The sequence below is a fragment of the Periplaneta americana genome, chromosome 3 (assembly GCF_040183065.1).
Source record: "Periplaneta americana isolate PAMFEO1 chromosome 3, P.americana_PAMFEO1_priV1, whole genome shotgun sequence".
NCBI lineage: Eukaryota > Metazoa > Arthropoda > Insecta > Blattodea > Blattidae > Periplaneta > Periplaneta americana.
Window position 1 is genome coordinate 151,191,705 of NC_091119.1, and position 24,102 is coordinate 151,215,806.

General features: G+C 36.1%; 1 protein-coding gene across 1 annotated transcript in view; it reads right to left on the reverse strand.

The window, feature by feature from the left end:
• Positions 1 to 24,102, reverse strand: part of Glyp (glycogen phosphorylase) — a 68,271-nt gene that overhangs the window by 14,786 nt on the left and 29,383 nt on the right. Inside the window, exons 2-4 of the mRNA XM_069821861.1 lie at positions 7,409 to 7,510; positions 3,545 to 3,727; positions 2,493 to 2,624 (exon numbers count right to left, since the gene is read on the reverse strand). Of these exons, the coding sequence (XP_069677962.1) occupies positions 2,493 to 2,624; positions 3,545 to 3,727; positions 7,409 to 7,510 (417 nt within the window). The remainder of the gene's footprint in view (positions 1 to 2,492; positions 2,625 to 3,544; positions 3,728 to 7,408; positions 7,511 to 24,102) is intronic.

Below are 24,102 nucleotides of genomic sequence, written 5' to 3' on the forward strand. Positions count from 1 at the left end.
GAGGATATAGGTGATTCTTACATATGGGTCTCTGTGGATGAAACCTCAGATCCTATGAATAGGTATATAGCAAATATGGTAGTAGGAAAACTTAGTCCTGATGGACCTTCGATTCCACACCTCGTATGTGTTAAGGAACTTTCGAAAGTGAATAACCAAGCCATTGCTTATTTTGTAAATAAAGGCCTACAGTCTTTATACTCAGGTAATATAGACGATTCTAAAGTTCTGTTGTTTTGTACTGATGCTGCCTCATACATGGTTGCTGCAGCTCCACTTCTTAAAACATTTTATCCTAACCTCACGCATGTAACCTGTCTAGCACATGGCCTTCACAGGGTTTCTGAAACAATCCGGAATGAATTTCCTCTTGTCAATTCGTTTATTTCTAACACAAAAAAATGTTTTTGTAAAGCTCCATCCAGGATTTCAATATTCAGAGAGAACTTTCCAAATATCCCACTCCCACCTCAGCCGGTTGTTACACGATGGGGAACCTGGATTCAGTCAGTGGTGTATTATTCCAAGTATTTTAAAGAAGTGGTCACAGTTATTGATAAATTACCTGAAACTGATAGTGCAGCGTGTGTGAAAGCAGTGAAAGATTGTCTGAATGACTCACTAGTGAAAAATGATATTGCCTACATAACATCAAACTTTTCTTTCATACCTGCAAGCATTGAACAATTAGAACGTGAAAAACAATCTCTTTGTAGCCAAATAGCAATAGTAAAGGAAGCTCAAGTGAACATACATTCTGCTTTGGGTGAAACTGGGAAAAAAGTTAAAAATAAGTGGGACAACGTATTAAATAAGAATGTAGCATTTTCATTGTTGGAAAAAGTATCAAGAGTGATATCGGGGGAAAGTGTAAATGTTCCAGTAAGTATTGATGTTTCTATTGTACCCAATTTAAAATTTGCGCCTCTCACATCAGTTTCGGTTGAAAGAAGTTTTTCTGCTTTCAAAATGATTCTCAGTGACAAAAGGCAAAGGTTAACTGTGGAGAATTTAGAAAAAATTCTGGTGGTGTACTGTGCAGATAATTATAATAACGTCTGAGCATGGAACTGAATTTCAATAACTTAAAATGAGTAATCTTGATATCAATAATCATTATTTCATTAGTTTCAATATATTAAATTTGTGCAGCTCTGTTTATAAATATAATATAGTATTCTTTTTTAATGTTTAAACTTACTTTTTGTGCGTATTTTAGTGTATAACTAAAAATTTCAGTGAAAGAAATAAGTATGATACCTTGATGTGCCTAAAATTCCTATTTTCATTAAAATAGAGCCTAATTTTACAAATTTTGAGCTTATTTTAGGCGCCCAAAACTGCAATTTTAGTGCCTAAAAATCCGATGTCTAAATTAATATTAAAATATGTACATCACATATTCATTAAATATGAGGGCTCGCAGTTGTCACAAACTGATGTTGAATATGGCCATAAAGTCATTTAAATATGCGCTCCTGCATGTATGACTTACATTGTCTAAAGTGCAGGTAGTAAGGCCGTAAAGCATTACGAGAGGAGTTCGGCCGGCACCATGATCGTGTTCCGGCATAGCTCAGTTGGAAAGAGCACTCAGCGCGTAGAGCTGAGAGGCCCTGGGTTCGATTCCCGGTGCCGGAACGAATTTTTCTCGTATTAAATGGTGATTAAAATATGTATTTTACCTTAATTGATTAGTTTCGATGTGTTGTATTATCATCTTATGAATTCTAGTCAACTAAGGTAAAATACATACATAGTTTAATACTAAAACAGTGAAGCAGTTATTTATTAAAATAGGCAACTTATCAAATCTTCAGTGATATAAGTATACATCTTGGTTACACAACTTTTAACACTATATCATTCGGAATATGTAAACGAGGTACGTTGAAATTTAACACAGGAAAGTCATACCATACATATTCCGATATTTAAGTGTTAAAAGAGAGTAATCAAGAAGGAAGATTTTTTTTCCTTCTAGTGATAATGTACACACCGTAATAAGAAATAACTTATCTAAGTATATACTTCTCCAAGAAAAACAATAATTTTAATAACATAAAATCGCTACATCACTGACAGAGTAATTATTAATTAGGATTTGATCGCGTCTAAATGGAAGGAAAAAGAACCAAGCACAGCTGTCTTCCAGGCGTTACCAGATTTCATTCAACAACAGGTGAGAGAAACACACAAACGCAGAAATGTCAAGTGAAGACCCAGTATCTGGACAGTATTTCATATTTGTTTACTTTTTATTTTTATTTAAGCCATATGTAACTCATACTTTTAACATACCGGTACATCATAAAAGAAACAAAGTTCACAGAATTTGCATACACTATAATAATCTGAAGTACCCTACTGCAAGAAATAAAAAAAAATGACAATTTTGTTAGATTCTCATATATTGAGTAGTATCATTAGATCCACTGTTATATGACTGTACGACATATGTAGAGAGGAATACATATGAAAGACCAACCTACCTGCGTGTTTACCCACTTCTTGCCCTGTGGTGTATCTTCTACATGACCATAGAAGTTAACAGGAAGCATATACTCAGGACGAGCCTTTTCCCACGGATTGCCAAATCGCAACCAATCGTCTGGTTCCTCTGTCTGAAAAACATACCACCTATTCTTTATTTTCAGTCTCAAATAACAAGAATTTATACTCGGAATATGTATGATAAGACTTTCTTGTGTTAAATTCTAATGTACCTTGTTTACATGTTTCGACCTATTTATGGGTCATCCATTTAACACAAAGTTTTATCATACATATTCCGAAGTGATACAGTGTTAAAAGTTGTGTAATCAATATGTATAAGAATAATTTCAAGGGAAAAATTGTTCCGGGGCCGGGCATCGAACCCGGGACCTTTGGTTTAACGTACCAACGCTCTACCCGGGAACTCTACCCGACATCGATCCAATTTTTCCCTCTATATCCACAGACCTCAAAGTGGGCTGACAACCGTCAAGCAACCAACTTCGAGTGCACACTAATTCCGTGTGACTTAAATTGTGGTTTTCTGTTAACAAACAGTGACGTGTATTATGCAACTTTACAGGGAGCTATACCTGAAATCTTGATTTGCAAGATGTATAAGAATTTATAAGTTTAGTTTCAGAATAAAATTAAAAAGAAACCAGTTTGTAATCTTATCAGTTATGACACAACCATACAATGTTAGTTAACTTAATAATTATTTGGCCACAGCTGTAGCTCTGTCAACTGATGCATTCTCACTAAGAGCATCTGAATTTAATTTACGTACAGCATATTCTGTAAGATTTCTAATTGAGGATTTTCTGACGTTTTCTTCCTATCATTTCTTCATTCTTATTGTGTCAACATTTTAACAGTTTGAATATCGTTTGTAGTATAAACGAGTCCCTGAATAAATTAAAATCCATTTCTATTATAAGTTCTGCTTTATCCTCTTACCTAATTAAGGAATTAATTATAAATTTGTACTGGTAGTGTATACAAATTTAAACAAACAATAAGTACTCTAATAAACAATGTCACGTACTTGTTCTCCATTCTTTATCTTCTGAGCAAAGATGCCGTACTCATAACGGATTCCATAACCATAAGCTGCAAGTCCTAGAGTAGCCATGGAATCAAGAAAACAGGCAGCCAGACGCCCAAGACCTCCATTACCCAACCCTGCATCTTCTTCCAGTTCTTCAAGCTCCTCTATGTCTAGACCGAGCTAGAAACATATAAGATGAGATCACATTACTTTGAACAAGTCTAGTATTAAAACACAAGAACATTCATTAGACTGCAAAAGTGAACTACCAGATAGCTAAAAACATGACAGTTAAAAATAATTTTCATTATCTTTACAAAAAAAAATCAGTACATAGCAAGATCTGTCTTAAACTGCTCGTAATGGAGCATAGATATACGATTAAAAATAACATGTTGTTGTTTAGTAAACTGTCCAAAGACAGGATAAATGACCATATAAGGCATCACTCATGAGGCAACTAAGCTAGAAGATTATGGGGTAGAGTGGCCAGATTTCTTTCCCCTCCATTCCATACATTGCTGACTAGACTAGACGGCATTTCGGAAGGCGGTCAGCTGCTACATGCGCCGTAGCATTTCTGGTATGTGACGTCACAAGCTTGTACAGTAGAACCAATCGGAATCAGTCTATAACAAGTACTTCCTAAGTTCGTTTATTCACGTGTAAGTGTTTCAATACATTAAATAAGCAAAACTAACATTTACTGCGTGTAAGATAAATAAATGAAAGAAGAGACTGTAAAAAGGCAAGTATTGCACAGGCAGACGCAGAAAATAGTGTTTAAGGTGTATAATTATTTTAAAAACGTTGACGAGCAGAACGCTGCCGGCTATCTTGATACTGGCTACAACGTTGTCAATGCGCAAGAAACGACTGCAGAAGCATGTGGTGTGTGAAGGAAAGAGGGCTTGTTTGGAGTCATGCTTACTGTAGTCAACGGCTAAGGTCATTATTGTCTTTTGAGAATTTAAATTCTCTCCTGCGCTATTTGTATTGCACGTGCGCGTGAAGTACGATGTGGCAATGTTGTACGCTGCCTTGCTCTCTCTATCTGTCTCTCTCGACGCAAACGCTAGCAGACTACCGGCTTCCTAATTGCCGTCGACTCTAGTAACGTATTACACAAATCAGACTTCAGATTAATACAAACAATTGTTTTTATTCTGACACATATCAACAGGGCCTGATTTATAATTTCAGAGGCCCGGAGCTTAATTTTCTTTCTGAGGCCCCTTCTCTTCATATTATGATAAATAGGCCTATCTTATTTCATGTAAATTCTGTCACCTATCTCCTTTCACCATGCACTTATTTCACAGAAGATTTTATTAATTCTCTATTTCGGGAAGAGAGATTAAAAATAAAGTGGTCCCATAAGATATCAGTGATTGTGTGCGACTACAAGACAGGGTCAGAGCTGACTGCATTGGTTGCAGTACCGGTACTATCCCTTGTTTCCTCCAGTGCAGTCATACAGGAGTTTGAAAGGAATGTTCATTTTTTTCTAAATTATGGCTTAGGCTTATATAAAAAAAACTTCGGCTCTCCACAATTTAGTAGCTGTGGCGAATTGTTCTCTCTCTATGCCAAAATCTTCATTAATTTGTGTTAAAACATTCTTAACTGTTTGAAACTGGAGCTCCTTATGGGTAAAGAAGTTGCTGCTGAGAACATACTAGCAGAGTCAGAAAGTACCGGAACTTCGGGTGGCAACGCCATGCTCTGTAGGCAACTTCTCTTCCTCGTCCGTGTGGTATGTGGTCTACTCTCCAGGCAGACTCCAGCAAGATCTGGAGAACATGATGGCTGTGGAAGGGCAGGTATTTTGTTTGTGCGAGGAATATCGCTCACCAAGAGCGACCGATGTGCTGGGGCATTGTCATGATGGAGAACCCAATTCTGTCCTTGCCACAAATCGAGTCTTTTTTGTCGAACTCATCACGAAGACGTCGAAGAATTGCAACATGGGTCTCCTTACTGACAGTTCGATCCTCAGGAATAAACTCGAAATTTACGACACCCTGGATACCGAAGAGCACTTCAAGCATTACTTTCCCCTTTGATCGGTCGGCAAGCTGTGTCTATACGCCTGAAGGGTAGGCCGCATACCACACGAACAAGACAGAAAAGTTGCCTACAGAGCCTGGCGTTGCCACCCGAAGTTCCGGTACTTTCTAACTCTACTAGTATGAACGAACATACCTGCTGAATGATCAGCGTTGTTTTTCATATCGTTGAATTGCAATAGCTTTCCGTTTTCTTTTATTGGCTCGTAACTCAAATTTGCTTCGGAATTCCATTTTTAATTATGGTCATTCCTACAAAAACACTTTAACATTACCACTACACACCGATAATGGTCCTATACCAACAGAAATTAGATAAGCTGCAAAGAACATAAGCACTAGGCACTTGATTTGACACTCAATACAACGAGAACTGACAATGTTGTTGACTTTGACTGCTGAATTCATTATTAATTATTATTCAAATAGGCCTATTGTTACAATTGGAATAAACTGTACATGGTAGCCAACTTTTACAAGTTGAACACATTTAACTCTGCAATCAACTTATGACTCTAAACTTGAAACAATAAAGTGATTTTTTATGTGTTTTCTAACATAATTCATTACATAATTACTTATTTCCTCAATTCTGATTTTCAATTGGCAGAGTTGTTCTCTATTTCATTTTGCATAATTCATTTAAAAAAAGGTTTGTTCCTGAATTTTGAGGCTCCCAGATTCATGAGGCCCTGAGCAGAGGCACCATAGGCTCCTGCCGAAATCAGATTCTGATCATCAAGTGAGATGTACCGCCACTTCCTGAAGATAGATGTACATATCAGTGAGAACCTCCTCAGAGGTGAGAGGTATTGAAATATGAAATTTATGAAGAAATAAAGCTGTTGTTAATAATCTCCTAAACACACTATTAAAACTTATCAAAGTTTCCATCTACTTCTAAATAATTATTACGTATATTCTGTTATACAGATATTCTATATTATTATATTTAACAACACCTATGACTGAGGTTCTGGCAGTTCTGTATATACAGTATGTATTATCAGGCAGTGCATCTCACTTGACGATATGTGTCAGAGGAAGAACAATTGTTTGTATACATCTGAAGTCTGATTAGTGTAATATGTAACTAGTCAGTGATGTATGCAATGGAGAAAGAAACTGGCCATCCTACCCCATTATCTTCTGGCCTAGTTGCCTGATGAGTGATGCATTGTTGATGTACTTGTGGGATCCAAACCTGTCTTCGGACAGTTGACTAAGCAACAATATATTTAACAAGTAATAATAATAATATTAATAATAATAATAATAATAATAATAATAATAATAAACTTCACACATATACTGTAAAGGACAAGCTGCAAAATAATAGTTTATTTTCATTTTGAACGTAAATATTTTTAGTGATGCCAATCAATATAATAAAGAGATAGGAACAGTATTGTTAATTGTAACCAAATACGAGTATTGAAAAAGTCAATTTTCTTCTTAAAAAAAACTAATAATGTTTCGCAACACGTTTATTACAGTTTAATATATAAATATGAAGATGATAAATGAGCATGGTATCGCAAACAGTGGAGTCACAATGATACACCAATAAACACTCAGGGTGGGGATAAGGCTCCATGAATTTTTAAAGAGAGTTCCAAGTCCTATCTATCCCGATGATAGCTATCATAATATGTTTCTTCATTTCATTGTTATTCTATATCACATTTGCACTCTGAGTTTATATAATGTCAACTAAGCATTCCTTTCGAGAATGGAATAGCGCTGCAATCAAGAATATTGAATGAAGTGACAATAAGGTCTACAGACATACCTGATACATGGCTTCATCACAAGCACCCTGGATGCCCAGGTTGATCATTGTATTCTGCAGTGACCGCCCCATGTAGTACTCGAGAGATAAGTAGTACACACGCTGTAAATTAAGAAGTTGAATTTTTCTCACATCTCACATCAAAATATGTAATATTTTTAGTCAAATATATCACTTGAATAAACACATGATGGATGGATGGATGGATAGATAGATAGATATAAAGACACACAGGCAAATAGATGTACACAGGTTGTAACTTTAATAATGGCAGCTATTTATTTGTTACGAATATACAAGTGATACATCTGTGAAACTTCTACAGTCCTTCAATGTAGTAACCAGCATTGTCTACAACTCGTTGCCAGCGATGTGGAAATCGAGATATCCCTGTAGGAGCTCTTGTTCTGTTGTTTCTGATGGAGCGCCCTACTGCCTGCAGAATATCGGGAACAATCCGGAATCGAACGTCACGAAGTGGTTCCTTCATCTCTGGGATTGAGTCATAATCACAGGGGCTTAAGTCCGGTGAATGTGGTGGGTGGAAAAGCACTTCCCACCCCCAGCGACGGTACAAATCAGGTACAGGATGCGCCGTGTGCGCCCTTGTGTTATGCTACAAAATGATTTATTTAATCTGACAGGATTAAGGCCATAAGGCCTTCTCTTCCATCCTACCAGATAGCACATATAAATACAAAAAAGAAATACAGACGCTGATAAAAATAATACAAACTAAATTAAAGCCCTATAGAGGGTCAACAGGGTCAAAAGAACACTATAGAGCTCTCATCGAGCTAATACAAGAAAAAAAAAGAAAGAAAAACAGAAATAACAATGACGATAGTGATAACTAATAATAATAATAATAATAATAATAATAATAATAATAATAATAATAATAATAATAATAATACTTATTGGCTTTTAAGGAACCCGAAGGTTCATTGCCGCCCTCACATAAGCCCGCCATTGGTCCCTATCCTGAACAAGATTAATCCACTCTCTATCATCATATCCCACCTCCCTCAAATCCATTTTAATATTATCTTCCCATCTACGTCTCGGCTTCCCCAAAGGTCTTTTTCCCTCCGGCCTCCCAATTAACACTCTATATGCATTTCTGGATTCGCCCATACGTGCTACATGTCTTGCCCATCTCAATAATAATACAGTAATAATAAATACATTATTAATTGTCAATTTTACAACAGCATAGTTACAATATTTACTACATGTCATGGGTTAAGCCGAAGTTGCGCAACCTGACAGGTGTTCAACAAGCAATTCCATGAACTAGAATGATGGGAGGTTCTGAAAAACGTGTGGGCGTTTTCTTCGTAACGCTGGTCTCAGATTATGCTCCAAAAATGACGGAAATATTGTGCATTAACATTCTGTCTTTGCGGGACGGTATGTAGGATGGCGAAACACAAACGCTTAGAGCTGTAACCAACAGGAGACTAACTTCGGACGTAAGAGTCCTATTAGGGGTCCACACCACACCTGTGGAGTAACGGTCAGCGCGTCTGGCTGCGAAACCAGGTGGCCCGGGTTCGAATCCCGGTCGGAGCAAGTTACCTGGTTGAGGACTCCGGACTCATTTCACCGGCATTATCACCTTCATATCATTCAGACGCTACATAACCTGAGATGTTGATACAGCGTCGTAAAATAACCTAATAACCTCCTTTTAGGGGGCAGGAAGGCAGACATAGACTAGCATGTGGTAAAAGTGACAACAATAAACTCCGTCTCATTTCGCTTTTGCAGCAATGTTGCCACTATTAAAGATACACCCCACGTAGGCTATATCAACATGAAGAGAGAAGTCAGCCTATATAAAGAGAGAGAGAGAGAGAGAGAGAGAGAGAGAGAGAGAGAGAGAGAGAGAGAGAGTAATAACACTGGGCAGAAGAGAATTATAATAAGGATCCCATACTTTTTATTATCATACTGAAAGTCATAGGCGGAGAGAGAATCGTTTCCTTGGGGGGGCAAAGCAAAACCATAGAATCCCCATATAACGGGGTTATGGGGGACATCATGTACCTCCTTCCCCCGTTTTAGCTTGGCCGTGGTGCAGTACAGTATATCAGAATATGATAATTTAATAAAGGTATTTTCGGGGTGCATGTTTCTCACAGTGTTACATCCATATCCGCGATGTTTCGGACCGAATTGTATAAGGCTTAAACTATAGATGTACTACAAATTATAATAGGGCATAATTTAAAACAATTTCCCTCTTTTCTCTCTCGTACAGGAACACATATATACCAATACGTAACAGTGCTAACAGAAACTTTTTTATATTAAGCTTTCCTGAAGATATCATATGAAATGTAAACTCTAATTATTTTATTGAATCTCGTCTTTAAGTTTACACATTATACCGGGATCATTTTTCTTTTTTCTGCATTGTTGTGCAGTATGTTCATATCCATATATGCATATGTGCATATTTCTGGCGACCTAAACACCTGCAGACTTCTAACACATGAGTACAGGCTGTTACAAAATAAACATTACAGTGCTTCCATTCATGAAATGAGGTACAAAAATTCTTACACATTCAAAAATTTAAAACAAATATTATAATCCAGACATTTTCGTCATTTTAAGCACACGAACTTAATCATAAACAAAAGGTAAAAAAGATCTTTTGAATTCAATATTTTCTAACGTTAATAATAAACAAAAGAGTTCAGACAAATTTGGGGGGGGGCACTGTCCCCCCATGCCCTCCCGTAATTCCGCCTATGCTGAAAGTATAAACATGTTAATTTAAATATATGAGCCGTTGAGAGCAAAAGTGGTGTAAGTCAAAAATGGATAATGAGGGTTAAAGTAAACATTCTGTAAAATACAGCGCAAAGTAGCAATTAATATATATATATATATATATATATATATATATATATATATATATATTTTAACTATTAGTAGTCAGTGGATAGCACGAAGGACATATTAATTGCTACTTTGCGCTGTATTTTACAGAATTTTTACTTTAAACCTCATTACCCAATTTTGACTTACACCATTTCTGCTCTGAACGGCTCATATATCCCGTACCATATGCCTCAGCTCATTCTTTTATAGCATTCAGATTGCGAAATTACATCTTTAGTTTACACAACATAGTGACCTAGTATATCTGGTACAATTTTATCTTTTAACATATGTCTTCAATCTCACGATCCTTTGTTTATTTCCCCCCCCCCCCCACAAGTGTGTGAGAAGTTTCATGCTGTAACATGAAGTTGATACGGTATGCCAATGATTGACAATTTACTTAGTTGACTAGTTTTTTTTTTTTAATTTAGTTATCAAGGTGAAAAAAAGGTCACGAAGAATCAGTTCTGGTTGGTCCTGTCTATTCATATTAAGCATACTAATCAATTAGCAGAAACAAACAAGACTATGAGGGTAAAGGTAGTAATAATTTCAATCCATTTTGAGAATTCATATGTCATAGAATCACAGTGTGAAGTTTTATACCTAACTAGCCGTACCCGTGCGCTCCGCTGCACCTGTTAGAAACAAATATAAAGTAATTACATAATTAAAATAGGACATTTGGTCCAGGAAACATTCGTGTTTGTAGAAGGATAAATCGTTTATTATGTTACTTAATTTAAATTGTATTTAAATAATTAAAATACGATCATTTTGATCCAGAGACCACTCATTTGGTGCAATGATAATTCCTTTAACATGTTTCTTAATTGTTATTACATGCAACCATAGTTTAATGAAGATTGACATATCATTTAGTTTTAATGTGTATACTTTATATTACTTGCTATATGTTTCCATTGAATTATGGTAATAACTTAATTTTAACCCTTGTTTTCTACGTCTTCAGTAAATGGCGCTTGGCCCACTATGATTCTGAACCCTTCAAATAACTTAAATAGTAATACAGCATATATAGTGATATGTAATTATATTTCTTTCTTTGGAAAATGTAATAATTCACGATCTCCTATGTACCATTGCCATTGAATGAATAAATGTGTTTTTTCTTCCTACCCAAAAATTTTATATTTTGTACATAGCAGTTATTGCAGGAACAACGACGCTATAATCTGAGGCGGCGGTGAAAATATATTGTATTGTTATTTTAAAAGTCTTTTATATCCTTAAATATCAGTCCTATCAAAATTTTGCATTAAATAAAACTTATCGGAAATCATTTTTAAAGAAACTTTTGTTATGTAACATTTTTCACAAGAAGCAATAATAAGCGAGATATTTCGATTCATTTAATTCAGGTCCCTTTAAATAAAGTACGAATTTTGAATGCCATATAGCCTAAAATCTAAGTTACAACGAACTTAATTTATATTTCAATTTTCATCGAAATCCGTTCAGCCATTATCGCGTGAAAAAGTAAGAAACATCCAGACAGACAGACAGACAGACAGACAGACAGACAGACAGACAGGCAGGCATAATATAAACAAAAATTTCAAAAAAGCGATTTTCGGTCTCAAGATGGTTAATTATACATGTTAACACCAATAAATTATTTTTGGAAAAGCGAAAACTATCAGAAAAATTTTGGTTGCAGATTTATTCTTAGTAGAGATAATTAAACTTACTATTAATCTTAAAAAGTTTTGATTTCTAAGGCAAAAAGATTAAAATACAGTTTCCATGAAAACAGTCTTCATTATTAGGAAATTGTTTCCAAGGAAACGAATGCACGTCATGTACGAAAAAAGATTCAAATGAATTAAATTTAAAATTCAAAGGCGATTTAGATCTTATAAAATAAAGGAGGAATATATTTACAAGTTATTAAAATAAATGACACAACTATAAAACACAATTTATTTCTTAGACGGCTTTGAACCGAAATTCTCTAACTGTTCATTCCACACGTTAAACTTTAATGACCAACATTGGTGTTTTCTCGACAGTCCGGACCTAACCATTAAGTAGTCCTGATTTCGCCCACCCTAGTCAGGCAAACAAGAGTCTAGGGAGCGTAAGCAATTCTGCTCCTCGCAATGCCGAATGAGGGCGGAAAGACCCGAATGTTACACCTGCTATGCTGAATGACAGCGACAGCCGTAAAAGAGGAAGCAGGCAATACTGCTTCTCGGAATGCCGTGCGGTCACGTGCTCACTGATGTAATAATATAGTTTTTATGTTAAAATATATCTTGAGGTAGGCCTAACTGAATTTTCGGTCATTGTCTGTATTACAGAGGTGTGAAAATTATTAGAATAATCTTAATTTTAAAGGTTTTTTGATAGTTCCTTCACAAATATTCATTGAATTGATGAATATTGGTATATATTACTATACTGATGTAGGATATATTTACTACTAACAATGCCGGAAAGCATTGTTGTACATTGGTATTTTTCTTATTTTGCAATTTTTATGGGAATTCAGAAATTATTATATTATGTTGGCGGAATTGGAAACATAAAACATTAATTAAGAAATGCTTTAAACAAATTGTTCTTTGCGTTTACATTGTTGTGAAGTTCAAATGAACGTATACATGTTTTGTGCATTAACATTGCCATTTTAATTGTAATTAGATTTATTTATATTTAATTATAATACAGATAATGACTGGTATTTTTCTTATTTTGCAATTGTTATGGGAATTCAGAAATTATTATATTATGTTGGCGGAATTGGAAACATAAAAAATTAATTAAGAAAGGCTTTAAACAAATTGTTCTTTGCGTTTACATTGTTGTGAAGTTCAAATGAACGTATACATGTTTTGTGCATTAACATTGCCATTTTAATTGTAATTAGATTTATTTATATTTAATTATAATACAGATAATGACTGGTATTTTTCTTATTTTGCAATTGATATGGGAATTCTGAAATTATTATATTATGTTGGCGGAATTGGAAACATCAAAAATTAATTAAGAAATGCTTTAAACAAATTGTTCTTTGCGTTTACATTGTTGTGAAGTTCAAATGAACGTATACATGTTTTGTGCATTAACATTGCCATTTTAATTGTAATTAGATTTATTTATATTTAATTATAATACAGATAATGACTGGTATTTTTCTTATTTTGCAATTGTTATGGGAATTCAGAAATTATTATATTATGTTGGCGGAATTGGAAACATCAAAAATTAATTAAGAAAGGCTTTAAACAAATTGTTCTTTGCGTTTACATTGTTGTGAAGTTCAAATGAACGTATACATGTTTTGTGCATTAACATTGCCATTTTAATTGTAATTAGATTTATTTATATTTAATTATAATACAGATAATGACCGCAAATTCAGTTAGGCCTACCTCAAGATATATTTTAACATAAAAACTATATTATTACATCAGTGAGCACGTGCAGAATTTCCCTTCTCATCTTCGGACAAACACAATAATGGTGAATCATGTCATGTACGCAGATGCTGAAATACAGGTCTTTAAAGATAAGTTTAATTTAATTTAAAATACAAAATCTCCACACCCCACGGCATTCCGAGGAGCACTATTGCCTGCTTCCTCTCTACGGCTTTCGCTGTCATTCGGCATAGTATGTATAGCATTCGCCTCTTTCCGCCCTCATTCGGCATTGCGAGGAGCAGAATTGCTTACGCTCCCTAGACTCTTGTGTCAGGCAATAGCCTATAAAGATAACATGAGGAAAAAAAGTAATAAGGAACTAACAAAAAAAAAAGTACTATTTTTTTGTGAATTCCTTAGTTTTACCCTTATTTTATAGGTTATTGCGTGGGTGGGTGGGCGGCCCCTCCTCATGACTGCTACCTTGACGTGGTTGGAGGGCTTGAGTGCCTCTTGGATCTTGAATGAAGAGAGGCCAGACTAAAGGCAGTCCACAGGATAAGTCAGAGCCAAAGATATTATAACAATTTTTTTTTTTTTAATTGGTGGCACTTTATATGCTTGTTTCAATAAGTTCCAGGTCTCTTATGGACCCTTGCCTTTCGCAGTCGTGTAGGGAAATATGATTATGTTACATTGACGTTTTCATCTTCCTTTTATCTTCATCAATGATGGAGATAGGTGAGCTGAGTGTAGCAGGTGGAGGGTGAAGATATTATAACAAATTGGCAAACTTAGAAAGAGTTTCGCTAGTTCTCAATAGATGACACTATTATTGAGGCTGGTTTAAAAGTATCAGCACAGTCTACTATATACAGTCGCGAAGCTCAATATGTATTAAAAATGCAAACATGGGTAGTTGCCCACCACTAGGATCGCTACTATCGCCTCATCATCGCAGATCTCTCTCCTAGCAGCCGACAAAATATGTTACACTTTCGTTGTCGTGTTCTTTTGGAAAAATTAACACCTTCCTTCCATTATTGAAATATTAAATGCATAAAGTTCATTTATTATTTTAATGAAGTATATTAAATTCCACCATAAACTCGAAGATACCTGCAAGAAATAAGTTAATATAATTTTTGTTTGTGCAAAACGAACTGAAATTTACTATAATAGCTTCACTCATTCAAGATTATAGAGATAATTAACTATGAAACCAATAAATATTAATTTGCATTTCTCTTTACAACAATAATAATGGAAATATGAATTAATGGAGTAACTTACGTGTACCGGTACTTGTAGTGTAGGCTTACGTAGTTAACAAAGTGGGGTGAGGTTAAGCAATAATAATCACACCAGAATTGGAAATAAAACGTGATCAATAAATTTTATTGTAACAGACTTTTTCTACGACTCTAGTAAAGCAACAAATAAAAATAACAACAAAATTAACAGCTATAATTAAAAACATATCCTTTGAAGAAAAAAGTAGGCCTAAGCAATAATAATCCCACCAGAATTGAAAATAAAACGTGATCAATAAATTTCATTAAAACAAACTTAATTTTTCTACGTCTTTTAGTAAAATAACACATAAAAATAATAACAAAATTAATAGCTACAATTAAAAATATATCTGAAAAAAAAGTAGACCTAACTTTTATTTCTCTGGAAATTTAGCAGCCTAAGTGACAGAACTTTAACCGGTATCTAATGTCCTTTTGGTTAGACTGAAACATTTCATTGTGAAATTTATGGATATAATGTATTCTAACAGTCACAAAGAACTTCAAATTAACAGTTTTGTTTCTGCACAGCATTCTTGTGGAAACCCAGGAACCTTTCTGAATCTTTCGGAAATCGGAAAAAGGATAACTCGGGCCTCTTTCTCTTACTGTTGCTACAATTTATAGCACTACAAACGTCTCCTCCTTGTCCCATATTGGAATAATCCAATTATTATATTTTAGCCATTAACATTTTCATTATAACCAAAAACGAACATTTCACAAGCATCAATGTGAAATACGCAACGAGCTAGCACTCGATAGAAATACGACACAGTCCAAAGTCGACCATGGACAGTCTATTGTTTCTAGTTGCTAACCGCTTGGAGCGCTTTATCAGGAGATTTGCAAAAAACACCTCAAGCTTCGCGACTGTATATAGTAGACTGTGGTATCAGGAACAATGATGACGTGGATTAAGTATCAATTATTTTCATAATTGACAGTATCAGCTGTTTTCTGCTAGCCTAGTGCTTTTTTTATGTTTAATATTGGTCGACCAGCAAACTTGCTATACAGACCACTGTTAAATTATGGAATATCACATGCAGAATATCATGCTGAGGTTGGCTCTAAAGGCTCCTCTAATTTAAATTAATTAATTGAACATTGTTGTGAATTATGTGAACAAAAATATGATGATTTTCTGTGTTAAATTATGAAGAGTCGTCAGTATCACTAAGAAGGATGTCTTGAGGGAGTTTCCTTTTAAGTAGAGATGGCTCACAAGATCTTGCTCCAATGTTATATGTCACAGCTCCAGGAACACCAGGAAGTTTGTTGAAGAAAGATTTTGACATTGAATGGATGTACTGTTCTAGTGGAAGAATTCCCAATTCTTGATGCAGTTGTTGATTTCTTACAAACCAGGGGGCATTTGTTGCAGTACGCAGGAACTTGTAGGCGATGCATATGTGTCTTATTTGCAGTCCCCCACACTGGCGCTGCATAAGTTAAAAGAGGTCGTACAAGCGAGGTGTAGAGAACTACTATAGGACTATTAATAATATCAAAATAGTGTCAAGGACAAATGTACTCCTAAAGACGTAAGCATTGTGTGTAATCTTACTTGTTTACATAAACTGCAAAACATTATTTTCATTGCACTTACAAGTTATGGCAGAAATGTAAGAATGGTCGCTCTTGGTATTTTAGTCTTAATATATTCATCTGTGAGTGTAACCAGTGTTCGTTTCCACAGAAAATGAATAGTGTTCAATATCTTTTACAAACATAATCTTCAGTTTTAATCTTGGAAGATAAGTGTAAAATAAAGAAGCTTGGAAGGCCGTTACCTCAACTCGATTTAATTTGCCCAAGCAGCATTCGAACCTACGCCCAAACGAAACCTCGGACCGTGAGTAGAACTTGCTACCATCTGAGTTATGCCGATGGGTCTGTCAGATAATATATTAATTGGAAAAAAAATCTAACAGGCGACAAATGTAATCTCTCATGTTGAGACTTCCATAAAAGACAAGAATTCCAATAGTACTACACCAAAAATACCCATGATACTCCAGCAAGCCCAATTTTTTATCATGTCTTACAAATCTCCTCAAAACTTTAACGAAAGAGAGAAACGAGGAAGAAAATGGGACACTTTGGAAAAAAAACAAAACAAAACAAAACAAAACAATAACTCAACAACTCTTAAGGGGACACTCAACTTAAAAGTTGGAGAAAAAGTGTCATAGAAATGAAAAATTAAATTTCTACACTAATTTACGTGACAGAACTAAATCAATACGCAGAATTCTTCCCCTATTCATTGAGAAGTCACAGTCAAATGCACAAAGTCAAAAAAATAAAAAATGATAATTAAAAGTGATACTTCAATTAGGCCTAATGATTGATTAAAAACTGAAATATTTTTTTTTTGGCTCTACTGCAGTATTTGTCCCGCTATGCTGTAACATTTGAAGGAGTGCCAACATATTTCTAGCGCTTTTTGCGCTACCAACCTTAACTCATCTGCCTCCACTGTAACGAAAATTGTTACTTATGCCAATCTTCCTCTCGATAAAAACCTAATGCAGGTCGAGCAGAGAGTACAAGACGCGCAAAGAGTGTAAAATACTGTTGTCTATTACAAAGATTATGTTTGTAGTAGGTAGGAACGGTTCATCTATGGAACCGCCAACATAGGAACCAATTAAGGCCGAATTCGAGCCCCGAAAATATATAATTCATCATTATAGGTATTAAAAATTACAAGTCCAAAAACATGTACACGCAATGCTCCACTTCCGCGAAATTACAGCCTGTAGTCTGGATTCAATGACGGCATTATATCCTGCAGTGGCGTATACTGGTTAAAGGGTCTGGGCTACCACTGACCCTATTATTACACAAAATATATTTTAAAATCCCAAAATAAAATTCCTTACATATTTATGTGAATTCCAGACGTCTTGATTGGGACGAAAATACGTTGATGACTTCGTCCTTGAAATTACAGTTGGGCCACTTGCAAAGTTTCTGTAGAAATGACTTTTCAATGGATATTAGTGCCAAGCCGGATAAACGTTCTTGTGTATGAGTTGATCTACAGTAGGATTTTATTCTCTTCAACGCAGAAAATGTTCTTTCTACCGATGCTGACGTAGCTGGTATTGTCAAAATTAATGTTGCCAATTTAAGGACTTCAGGAATAACTTGGTTCAGCTGGTTTTCATATATGGCAGATAATATTTCATGGATAGGTTTGTTCGAAAAATCAAAGACTTCCGCTGAATATATTACACTTAATTCATTTTTCAAACGTACTTGATCAAAGTGACTGTTATAGGACTGAAATAATTTGTTTAGTGCCTCATTCGGGAAGTTTTCTCTATAAGCAGAAAATGTTTGAGATTCTAGAAGATGTGTGAACTGAAGTTTTCCATAATCAGAAAATCTGTCAGTAATTTCCATGTGCATACGATCTAGTATGCTGTAATACAGCTGCCTGTATTTCAATTCATCATCTCCATTTCTTCGCTTTAATGGTGGTTCCATTGTATTGGCTGAAGAATTTTCATTTTCCATATTACTCCATATGGACGGAAACCCACTACGTCTGAACTCGGATATAGTATTTTTTTTTTTTAACTTTGATACCTCTTGCAAGTAGTATGCTATGTCTAGACTTTTTGTCTGAAGAATATTGTAGAGCACATCTGTATATGCGTACACTCTAGCATAGACTTCAAGAAGAAATATATTCTGAAACTGTGTGAAAAAATTCAAATATCCTTGAGCCTGCACATTTACAGCATCATCCCAGTTTTCTTCAGTCATTACAAATGATATTTTTAAAGAAAGCAGTCCGTTTTTCTCTGTATTCCTTTACTGTATTTACAAGCCGAGATGTAAAATTCAATCTAGTTGGTGCTACTTTTGGGAGTTTCTTGTTCATAAATTCCTTGAGTTTTCTGATCTTTTAGGAGATGATGAGAAAAATGCAGCTAAACCCGACAGTGTTTTGACAAAAATGCGGCATTCTGGAATGGATGAAGTAGTTTGTTGCAAAACTAAATTGAGAACATGGCTGTAACAATGGACAAATAGTGCTTGAGGATACTTTTCTTGAACTTTTGTTTTTAAGCCATTAATATTTCCCGCCATAACTGAAGCACCATCGTATGTCTGTGCAATTAACTTATTGCCGACATTGTATTCTGCTATAACACCTTCCACATGCTGAAACAAAGCAGCAGCAGTTTTGTCCGAACTGACATTTGTGAATCCTATAAACCGTTCTTGAACATTGGCAGTACTGTCGACGTATCTTAAAACAGTGGACAATTGACTCTGATTAGAGCAGTAACTTGTTTCATCAACAACAATGGGCACAAAAGGTTTTATGTTCTTTATCATAACCCCACTTATAGCAAATATTAAGTCATTCTGAATTGCGAGAGAAGTACCACGAAATACTGTTGAACTCTCAAGATGATTGGCCAGTAAATGGTCAAATTCACTTAAGGAACTTAAATATTCAATATAATTTCCTATATTGTCTGATTCCACACTCTCGTTATGACCCCGAAAAGCCAATTCTTGTTTTCCTAGAAAGCAGACTGCGTTAATAAGATGCAGTAAAATCTCCCGATTTTTTTTTCACAAGAGCATTGTGTTGGTTGATGTGTAGAGCTTTTCGCTTATCTACCTGTAAATCAATTCTTGTCTTCCCAAAGTTTGCAAAGTTCATGCTACTACAAATATGAGCTTTTGATTTGTCGTATTCTAGGACTGCCGTTCGAAGGGAGTTCATATTAGAAAACTCCTCTTTTGACCACACATTAGTTTCGCGGCTAAATAACAAACATGGCCAGCAAAATAGTTTAGACAGTTTAGAAGTACCACACAACCAATTCCACTTCCCATATGATGTTGAAGTGAAATGGCGTGTGTACTCTCGCTGTTTTTCTTTTACTCAGGAGTTGGTCTTTCCATTTTCACAATTTCCACTTTCTCGTTGTTATGTACGACGGTTAAAAGGCACTTTTAATAAACCTTCTATTACACAGTCATTTTCAGCACAAACCTCTCCAGAAACTTATTCTGCCATATTTTTCACAATATCACTTAATTGGGAAATTAAAAACTTAATAATTCACAATTAATATAACTCTTAGACACTCGAACAAATCACAGATTTAAAATAATGCACTGCAAGAACACAATCACATTCAATTGCTAGCGTACTAAGCAGTGGCGGCTCGTGGGTATTGAATTCAGGGGGGCTGCATAAAAAAATAAACCATGCAATTTACCTTATTTAGATATAAGTTCCATGCGCCTTATCTTGTAGGTTGCAGACGTTTGAATCATCTTATTAAAATCCGATATGTCGTTTAACATGGTCTTTACAATGGAAAACATAGCTAATGCGGTCAGTCTCTCTTCTCACATCGTATTTCTAAGTTAGGATTTTACTCTCTTCAAACACGAAAAGCAACGTTCTGGTTCGGAAATTGTCATTGGTATGGTGATAGCTATGCGCAGTAGTTTCACAATTTCTGAAAATGAGGCCTGCAAGTTCTCAGATAGAAGAAACTGCAAGAGCTTGACTGCGTCACTGATATTTCTGAATTCTTGTCTCTGATAGAACACAGTGAGTTACGTTTTTAGTTTGTCTTTATCGAACATTAGAAAAAGCTTCACACATACATTTAGGTCATTTTAGGAAGTAAGCTTTTGTAGCATTCAAATTTTTCTTGACACAGAAGAGAAGATAATATCAGATGATCTATGAACTGAAATCGGGTGTTAGTTTGTGTGATAATGAGGTCACACACTTCCTTGGCTGCAGCAACCCTTGTCTGAATCCCTTCGACCTTACGACGCTTTTTAGGGGTTTCATTTTCACAGATCTCGCTGCTCAACATTACTGTGCACTGTTCCTATTGTCTGTATGGCATTAACAAAGCTTGATATGCAGAGTCGGCCTCGGTAGCATAGTCGGTTGCGGGTTCGATCCCGGCCCAGGTCGATAGCATTTAAGTGTGTTTCAATGAGACAGGCTCATGTCAGTAGATTTACTGGCATTTAAAAGAATCCTCCGGGACAAAATTCCGGCACACCGGCGACGCTGATATAACCCCTGCAGTTGCGAGTTCGTTAAATAAACCATAATTTAATTTTTTTTTGCAGATTTGAACCCTAGAAATATCTAACTGGCGATGTTGTAGTTGGTTGTATGATATATCTACATGATACATCAATAAATGAAAAAAAAAAAAAAAAAACAGCCAGAAATTGAATTTAGGATCTTCAAGAGTAAGCACCAGGGCGCTTGCCCCATTTATTGTGATGTTGTTAGATGTTTCAGATTCTATTATGGTTTGAAAACATTCTAGCAATGGCTCCTTCTTCTCATGAACAACATTTACTGTTCTTATTTTAAAACTCCATCTTGTTGCCTCAGCTGATGGAATTGTCTTTGAAACACATTAATCTAATACGGACTGTATGGAATCGAGAGTAGAAAGCAAGGATACTGGATAAATCAGCAAAAAATATGCGAGCATTTTGTATTTTGTTTAGCGGCTCTTTCCATTATGAGATTCAACTGATGGGCACTTAATTTCGCATTTCTCCTGAATTGTTAAGGTACTGAACTGAATAGGCTGTAAATATTGTACAGATTTAAACATTGTTGCACTTGTTATACTCACAACATTAAAGAAAATGTATTTAAAACTGCGCGCTACTGACGAGCTGCTGCAAATTTTGCAGCTCCTGGAAACTCTGGATTCATGGCCAGAGGCAGCAGGAGGAGGGGTAAAACTAACGCGCAAATGATCCGAGTCGAGACTGGCAGCTCCAGGAGAGGAAGTGGCTTCACCCATAGTCCTTGTCTCTGGCTTCGCTCTGGCAGCACCAGGGGAGAAATTGACTTCACTAACGATTGCGTGCATGTCAATGAGAGTGAATTTTTTTTTAATTCGAGCCGCTAAATAGAGACTGTATAATAAATGTATTTCACAACACAAAACGAGACAAGAGCCACAAATGTCTGGGGGTGCTGCAGCTCCGCAGCCCCTCTTCGAAAGCCGCCCCTGGTACTAAGCGTATTGCTGCTTCGCGCCTGCGAAGAAACCGATCATGAGGAGCGGCAACTCGCCCGCCTACAGTGCACGATGGAAACAGGAGGGAGCGAGGGGGACGGGCAGTTGTGCGAAGGACAGCGTGAGCGAAACGGTCACAGGCTACCTTACGTAGCAAGCGGTTTCTCCAGCGATGCCGCCTTGACAACTTGTTTCTTTTCGAGAGCAGAGAGCGCATATAAATCTAACAATTACTTTAATTTTAATTACTATGGTAAAACTAATAATACAAAATTATTACATAATGTTATATTATAAACTTTTTCTTTTGTAATTTCCTTGGGATACCGCCGGTAGTCCCGGTAGTCCGCAAAATACGCCCCTGATATCCTGGGTTTGAGCTCCGAAAATTTATAATTCTGTATTAGAGACATAAAAAATTGCAAGAAAAATCTAAAAACTTGTATAGACAATGCACATCTTCCGCCAAATTACAGTCTCTTGTTTGGACAAAGTGACGGCAATATTTTCTGAGTTCGAATACCGAAAGTGTAGGCTATAATTGTTTATTAGAGGCATAAAAATTTCCAGGAAAAATCTACAAACTTGTATACACACTGCTCGACTTCCGCCAAATTACAGTCTGTAGTTTTGACCCAGTGACGGCATTATTTCCTGGGTTTGAGCCCCGTAAACTTATAATTCTTCATTAAAGACATAAAAATTGTAGGAAAAATTTAAAACTTGTATACACAATGCACATCTTCCGCCAAATTACAACCTGTAGTTTCAACCCAATGACGGTATTATTCTCTGAGTTCGAGCCTCGAAAATTTATAATTTTTTATTAAAGGAATAAAACATTTCAGGAAAAACTAAAAACTTGTATACACAATGCAAATCTTCCGCCACATTACAGTCTGTAGTTTTAACCCAATGACGGGTCCTGAGTTCGAGCCCTGAAAATTTATAATTGCTTATTGTAGGAATAAAGCATTGCAGGAAAAACCTAAACTTGTATACATAATGAACCCCCCTCCGTTAAATATGGGACTGTAGTTTGAACCTAGTGAGCGTGTTATCTCCTTAGTTCGAGCCCCTTAAAATTAAAATTCATTAATGTGGGTATGAAGGATTTGCTGGAAAATCTAAATCTAAAAAAACCTTACATATTGAACCCCTTCCACTAAATTTCAGTCATCACTGTCTTCTCAGTCATTGTTTTATTCTCAGTCTCCTCTTTCCTTCATGAACTGAACTTTGAGACGAGAGAGAGTGGACAGATGGAAGGCAAAGGGCAGAGAAGGCACAAAAGTGACAGAGTGAACTGAGTGTACAGAGAGTGGACTAAAATACAGAAAGTGGACTGTGAGTAGGCCTACAGAGAGTGGAATGAAAGGACAGGCAGTGGACTGAGAGGACAGAGAGGAGACTGAGAGAATAGATGGAGCACTGTGGGGATAGCGAGTGAACTAAAAGAATAGAGAGGGACCAGAGAGTGAATTGAGAGAAGAGAGAGTGGACAGAGAGGATAGAGTTGACTGAGAGAACAGAGAATGTACTGAGAGCACAGAGTGTGGACTCAGAGGACAGAGTGAAGACAGAGAGTGGACTGAGAATGGACTGAGAAGGCAAAGAGTGGACTGATAGGACAGAGAGTGACTGAGACAACAGGGAAGGGACAGAGAGTAGACTGAGGTGACAGAGAGTGGACTGAGAGAACAGAGAGGAGACACAGTGTGGATCGAGAGGACAGAGAGTAGTCTGAGAGGACAGAGAGTACAGAATATGGACTCAGGTGACAGAGAGGACAGAGTGGGGTGAAAAACTGAGAGTGGATTGAGTGTACAGAGAGTGAACTGAGAGGATAGAGAGTGGACTGAGAGTGAACTGGGGAACTGCGATTCAGAATTCTTTCCTCTCAGTCCTCTCTGTGCCCACTCACTGTAATTTCAGTACTCTCTCTTTGATATCGGTCCACTCTGTTTCCTTTCCCTGTTCTACTACCTCAGTCCTCTCTCTCTCTCTCTCAGTTCACTCTTTTTTTCCTCAGCCCACTCCATCCTCTCAGT